The sequence below is a fragment of the Nicotiana attenuata genome, chromosome 3, assembly GCF_001879085.1.
Source record: "Nicotiana attenuata strain UT chromosome 3, NIATTr2, whole genome shotgun sequence".
NCBI classification, from domain to species: Eukaryota; Viridiplantae; Streptophyta; class Magnoliopsida; order Solanales; family Solanaceae; genus Nicotiana; species Nicotiana attenuata.
Genome location: NC_031991.1, coordinates 30,631,841 through 30,639,152, shown reverse-complemented (window position 1 = coordinate 30,639,152; position 7,312 = coordinate 30,631,841). Strand labels below are relative to the sequence as shown.

The 7,312-nt window shown below is 37.8% G+C and overlaps 2 protein-coding genes across 2 annotated transcripts in view; one reads left to right on the top strand and one right to left on the bottom strand.

Moving 5' to 3' along the window:
• On the top strand, positions 204-5,919 carry LOC109223470 (embryonic protein DC-8-like). Its single transcript, XM_019387801.1, has 4 exons — positions 204-307; positions 3,813-4,672; positions 5,133-5,257; positions 5,511-5,919. Exons 2-4 carry the CDS (start codon positions 3,824-3,826, stop codon positions 5,728-5,730), a joined length of 1,194 nt encoding a protein of 397 aa, XP_019243346.1. The 5' UTR covers positions 204-307; positions 3,813-3,823; the 3' UTR covers positions 5,731-5,919.
• The window catches only part of LOC109223469 (putative late blight resistance protein homolog R1B-12), a 14,795-nt gene continuing 12,167 nt past the window's right edge, over positions 4,685-7,312 (bottom strand). The window contains exon 4 of the mRNA XM_019387800.1: positions 4,685-5,119. The gene's annotated coding sequence lies outside the window, so the exon portion shown is untranslated. The remainder of the gene's footprint in view (positions 5,120-7,312) is intronic.

Here is a 7,312-nt window from a genome sequence, read left to right as displayed (position 1 = left end):
TATAATTTCAGGAATGAAAGTTTTTCTTTAATAATAAAAAGAAAATAAATGCTGCTTTCCTCAACACACTAGGGAACGGTTAAGGTTTGTGAGCAAATGCCAAATAGAAGTTCCCCCAAAATCAGACGCTTCTTTTCCTCACACGTATACGACACATGTATACAATGGGGAGAATTGCAAGAATGACTCATGTTCCAAGCATGCCAATTCAAAATTAAACAACAAAACCCCCCATTGCATAAACAACAGAATACTAAAGTAGAGGAAATTCAGCTCAATTTTTAAGCGTCTTACAGAGGTATTACAGGTAAGACACTATTGATACCATCTTGCTATTTTCTTTCCTGTTTACGTTTTGAATTTTCTCTAGTTGTTCAACAGACAAAATTTGGATTTTCTCTAGGAAAAAAGGTCTTACAAGGAGTATTTGAGATATAAATTTCAAACTTAAAGACTGTTTATACAGGCTGATATAAGGGATTATATCATATGAACATCATGCAAGAAAACTATAAAGTATTATTGAACTTATTCTTATGCTATTAGAGAAATTCCTGAGAAAATCACAGTAGCTTAACTTGACAAGATGAAAATTTGATGTTTTAACCATGAAGCTGCACCAAGCACTTCAAACGGTGAAATGAAGTCTTGAACTAAGTAAATTAAATCCAAATACTTTGCAGGAATAGTGAAATGCTGATTAAAAATTCTAATTTTCGTGTGAGGGTCTGTCTTTGTTCCACAAGTTCAATTTGTGGACCCAAAAGACAAGTAGTCTTTATGGATCCAAAATCAGGAAAAATAGTCAGATTTACAAGTGGTCATTCAAAACTAGCCACAGTTTTAGAAGGTAATCGAAAATAGCCACTTTTCATTTAAAAGATAAATCTGAACGAAAACACTGTTCAAAATCCGAAAAAACACTCCAGCATAATATACCGGAACTCTAGCATAATATACGGAATTCCAGAACTCCAGCATAATATACTGGAACTTTACGCATGTTGGAGTTCCAGCATAATATGCTGGAAGTTCATACGCAGGTGCACCGATCTCCAGTATATTATGCTGGAATTTTCCGTGTTGCAGCAAAATAGTGGCTATTTTTCAATGTCTTTGCGAACGCTGGCTATTTTTGAATGACCAGACCGAAAACTGGCTAGCCCGTGCTATTTTAACTCCAAAATCTTGAGATTTTGGGTCCATTAATTCAACCTTGTAAAACAAATATAAATCCTCACACAAATTGGCAAATATATCCTCTCGATGTTGAAGCCAACTCATTTGTAGGAAAACTTCTGTCTCTATACACTTCTGAGAAACTTGGAATTAGCTACGAACTTCGTCGCTAATCTGTCGCTAGATCGCTTTAGCTAACATAATATTTTGATAATTTGTCACTAGTGTGTCGTTAAGTAGGATTAGCGATATATTTTGCTACATAATTTGTCCGTCGCTAATTCCTATTTTTTAGTAGTGATAATTAAGTTAACTTAGATGGCGAAGTAAAAGACAACTTAGTAAGTTAACTTAATTATATTATAGACACACAAGTTTTCTATAAATGGGTTTTCTTCAACATCCAAAGGATGCTTGCCAAGCTACACAAACTTATTATAATCGCAAAAAATTTCCTACCAATTGGCCGGCCTCATCATCCAAAGGATGACTTGCCAAGCTTGCAATTCAAAAAAAAATTGTAGTACAACCAACTTTAGTTGTTATAACTCAAAAGACATTCGTACTATAACAAGCCAACATTCGTACTATAATACTTGTTCCATTTTCATTTAAGGGTCGACTTTCTTATCCATTTCGAAAGAAAGAGTAAGAGAGAACCTTAGTTGGGAACACTTTGAGTTCCACCTGAGGGATAACTATGATAAGGTTGATCTCCTTTTGGACTTTAATTGATGGTTGTATAATTTGGTAATGGCCCTCCCGTTACAAGTTCTAAATCAAGCACCAGAAACGGAAGGAAGAAGAATTCTCAAAAGGTTTCACCAGAGAATATGAATTCAAAACGAAAGCCATCCAGCCATATCTTCATGTTTAATAATGTACCAGGAACCAATTTATTAAACCAACAGATCACCCACCATCATTCCTCATAGATTCCTTTGATTTATCAATCCTAATGAAAAGAAGAATTACTACGACTCCAGGTTTTTCAGCAACACAGAGGACCCATTATTAAACCATATAGGGTCAATCAAGAAAATTCATTTTGCTTCATTCAAAGCACAAGCCCGAGATTTTTCCAAAAACTTTCATGATTTTTTTAGCACTTATGTTACCAATACTGTATTTGCATTTAATTCAAGTGCAACGCGTTCAAGGATTTTGACAACATTGAACCTGCTCTTAAAGTGTTTCTACAGTTCAAGAGCCTCGAAGATGTTGGATAAAATATTTCAAAGATTCCTACAAAACAAAGATATTCATGTTCCATAGGCCGGTAAAGATTATTAATGGAAAGATCCCAAGCAAAAATGTCGTTCTGGTTGAATTTTCCCCCTCTATTTTATCCAGGGCCAGGGAAGAAGAATACAGTGAAAGTACAAAGAATTATTTTCCAGCAAAATGAGTGTATTCCATGAGAAATAAGACCAAAGGAATGGGCTAGTTGGAATTATACCACCACTCATCTCCATTGGGAACGAGTCTGAGAAGCAACAGAGGAATATCAGACGCCTTACGAAGTCACTCAAGATGAATTCACTCATGACATCGCTAGATTGAGACTATATATTACATCTCATATCCCGCATCGCTAGATTGAGACTATATATTACATCTCATATCCCGCAAAGAAAGGAGAAGGAATACATCGAAATAGGAACGTCAAGCAGTATTACACAAGATCATTAAAAATAAGCCTACAAGGCCAGATACGGAGCAGAATCGATTTCAGGCGATCATGAGGATTTGAATCTTAACCCATGCTAATCTCACCTTTCACACATTACTTTCCGAAAACCCTAAAGATCATCTATGCATATCAAGACAATAAATTTCATATTTTCATACTTCCACATATATATCACTCCGCTTTCACCTGCTTCCACATTCTTTATCGTGTATACTATCCCCTTTTTTACATGCTTTCATAAGCTTTGTTATGTATAATAGTTGTTTTACTTAAGGTCCTTCATATGTCTACCGGGACCCACTTGTAGATAAGTTTGCCATTTTGTCGGGTAATAGTAGTACTTGGAAGATTACCTTGTAGCCATTGTAAATCTTCGTGATATACTATATATGAGTTCCTTTTAATTTTTCTCTTTGTTCTTTCTTTCGAAATGGATGGAAGGGCCCATCTTCATATGAAAATGGAGTAAGTAAGTATACTCTAAGAAAGTTAGCTTGTTACGGCACGAACGTTTTTTGATTTATAACAGCTAAAGTTAATTATTGTACAAAAGTTTTTTGAGTTGTGTAGCTTGGGAAGTCATCTTTGGATGTTGAAGCCGGTCCTGGTAGGAAAACTTTTGAGATTATAAACAAATTTACTGTTTGCGTTGCTTGGCAAGCTATCATCTAAATGTTGAAACTAGCCCATTTAGTAGGAAAGTTTTCGTGTCTATAATACTTAGTTGTATCTTACTTTGTTATTATATTTCCCGTATAATGCTTCCAGCTTTTACATCGTTTGAGCTTTGGAGATGTCAAACATAAGAAAATAAATAAAGTTCTGAATAGAACAACATAAGAACTGATTTGGCAAGTCTCGGAAAATTATGGTGACTCTAGAATGTGTGATCCTGCTGAAAACTAAAATAGATTATTTTCATCTTTTCAATCGGTTGTAGAGTAGAAGAACATGGCTTCAAGACAAGCAGCAAAGGAAGAAAGAGCTGAGGCAGCTGCAAGGGAAGCAGCTGAGGAACTTCATGATGTGAACAAGGCGAGGACAGCACACGAGCAAGGTAGCATGATCCATGATGAAACTCAACAAAATGAGCAGAGCTCTGGCGTAATCGGAAGTATTTTTAAGTCGGTTAAAGAGACGATCACAGGGAAAACTCATGACACAGCCGAGGCGACAAGAGAGAGTAAGGATGTCGCAGCACAGAAGATTCATGGAGCTTCTGACACTGCTGGTCAAAAAGCTAGGGAGGCTGGAGAAAAAATGGGCGAGTATAAGGATTACACAGAGAAGAAGACAAAGGAGATGAAGGATTCTGCTGCAGGAAAGGCGACACAAGCCAAAGACGCTACAATAGAAAAAGCAAGCGAATACAAAGACTATGCGACAGAGAAAGCTAAGGAGACAAAGGATTCCTTAGTGGGACCAGCAACTGAACTTAAAAACAAAGCTGCAGATAAGGCAGAGGAGACTAAGGATTACACAATGGGAAGAGCTGGTGAATACAAGGACTACGCTGCTGAGAAAGCTAAAGAAGCGAAAGAAGCTACCATGACAACAGCCAGTGACTATAAGGATTCAATGGCTGATAAAACAAAGCAAACAAAAGACGCAACAATGGAGAAAGCAGTGGAGTGTACGGACTATACAGCAGAGAAAGCTAAAGAAGGGAAGGATACCACCTTTGGAAAGATATCTGAGCTAAAAGATACAGCTGCTGATGCTGCCAGAAGAGCTGTGGGTTTATTGACAGGGAAAAAGGAAGAGACTACTGATGCGGCACTGAGAAAGGAGGAACCAAAGGTGAGACCTTAATGGTTTCTGCTACTTGCTTTATTCTCCTTTAGCCTTTAGTCTTATGTCTTAACTCCTCTAGAATATGTGGTTGTGCATCGTTGTGTTTGTTCAGTAGTCGTATATGGTTGACGCGAGTTAAGGTCTGACGAAGTGGATATACGGTAAACCTGTCTACTACTGAAGTACGGACAAAGTTGATAGGCAGTATAACACACATGAGACTTGCTAAGGATGGAGCTCCTTATATTAAATAAAATGTGTAGTTGACAACCGGAAACATGAGGGGCAAGTTTCCATACTTTCTGAGTGGCAAGTCTCCATACTTTCTGAGTGCATCGACCATCTCCGTGACTCACATTTGAGTTTCCGAAATATTGAGGAATACGTTTTTATTCTGCCGACATTTGTTGAAATGTTATGATGTCTGATCAGCTTTAGCACTTCAACCAATCTCTGTACCTCACAGGAACTATATCAAGAAACAGAGGACAATGCAAGGAAAATGATGCAAGAACTTAAGCTCAAAGAAGAAGGAATCCAGGATGAGACTAGGCAGAGAGCCGAGGCAGATAAAGAAACAGCAGCTGCTAGGTGACACTATTTTCCTTTTTGTCAGATTAATATGTTTATGCAATGACACAGAGACATGAGTGTGAAGTGTTTCTAAATTACATATACCTACGCTGGCCCACACATGCATATATAGATTTTCAGATTGTTTGCATATAGGCACACTCTATTTGAACAGATTTAGCTGAACAACCTGCGCTAATCCTCTTCTAATTAGTTCTGTTGCTAGTCTTGAAATAACAGCTAACACCATTTTCTTTGTGATGTTGAACAGGGGAAGTGCGGCAAAAAAGAACATCTATAGTGCAATGGGGAATCTAACAGGTTCCATCAAGGAGAAGTTGACTATGCCAAGTGACATAGTAGAGGAGACACGTGCAGCACGTGAGTTGGGCGGACCGAAGAGGGGTAAGAGGACGGATGTTGCTGAGGGAAGTGATGTTGCTCGATCAGGTTTCGTTTTCACAACAGCAAAGGATGAAACAAGTTCATAGATATATAGATCTACCAATGTCAACTTGTACATTATCCTTTCTGTGGCTTATCCTATACAAAAATGAGGCATGTATAATGTCTTTGTTAGTTGCTGTTCACTTCCTATAAGCACTCAAGTGTAGAAGTATTACTATATATTAAGAAATGTTCGTTAAAATAACGAATGATGTCCATTATAGTTATGGTTATTTCATATCTCGAATGAAAGGATGTTGTAAATACGAAATAAGCTCATCATGCTGACGGAAAGCTTGTGTTACTAAAATTTCAGTTTAATCCATAGATTTATTTAACATTTGATGCATGAAGTTACAAAGACGCGCGTCGAGATAAATACAGAGATCAATTTGATTTGCTTGTTTCTGAAAATATCTCATCATGGTCTAGAGATAAATAAAGAAGTGGGAGCATAATTAAACTGGAACTCCAGTATATTATAATGGAGTTCCAGCACAAGTATGCTGGAATTCCAGCATATATATTGTACTGGAACTCCAGTATAACATGCTGGAAGTTCATACAGGTGCTCCGATCTCCAGTATATTATGCTGGAACTTTTCGCGTGTTGGAGTTAATGGTGCAATGTGGGCCGGGCCTGGTCCGGGACCGGACCGGGACCGCGGTCTAAATGGTCTAAACGGGCCTGGTGGGCCGGTCCCAAATGGTGCACAAGGCCCGTGGCGGGCCGGTCCAATTCAAGGAGCCCACGAGCCCGGGACCGCTAAGCCCGGGACGGGCAGGCGGGCCTGGGCCGGTTCAACCGGGCCCAACGGGCTCCAACGGTTATTTTTTTTAAAAAAAAAAAAAAAACCAACGGTCAAATTTTTAAAATCTAGCTGTTGGCCTTCAAAATTTATCCGTTGGCCACTTTAAAAAATAGCCATTTGGCCCCCAAACTTTATATAATTATACTTTTTCCCAATTCTCAACTATAAATACCCCTCATTCTTTCATTTTTACTCACCAATTCATCAATCTCTCTCATTCTCTCTCAATCTATATCTAATTTCTCTTCTATAATTGCTTATTTTATTATTGCAATTTCGTGAAAAATTGTGAAGTTGTTTAATTGAAGTATTCAAGTCTTCAAGTCTTCAATGATTTTCAATTTTCAAGAAGTTGTTCGGCAATTCGGTAAACTCGTTCCAACTCTTAAGTTTTAAGAATATATTTTTGTGTGTTTTAGTTTGCATAATTGTAATTAATATGGCATGTTCTTTGAAAAAAATGTTTGGTGGTAAGGGAAAAGCTAAAATTGGTGAAAGTAGTCGCCAACCTACTACCCTTCCCCCGGCTTCCCGACCCAGACCTGTTACCCGTCCTGCTGCTCCTATTATTCTTGATAGTGATAACCCTTGTTTTCAATTTTCCGATAGTGAATTTTGCCATAATGTTGCACCAGGTGAACAATTAAATGAAGAAGTTATGAATGCTCTTTATCCTAATCAAACTATCTTAGAAAATGATGAGGAAAATGAGGATGTAGATGAAACCCAACCGGATTTAGATGATACACCTACTAGTCCTGTTAATAACCCAATTGATGCTCCGCCCGACCTGTTTCCAAACCCCTACTTTTAA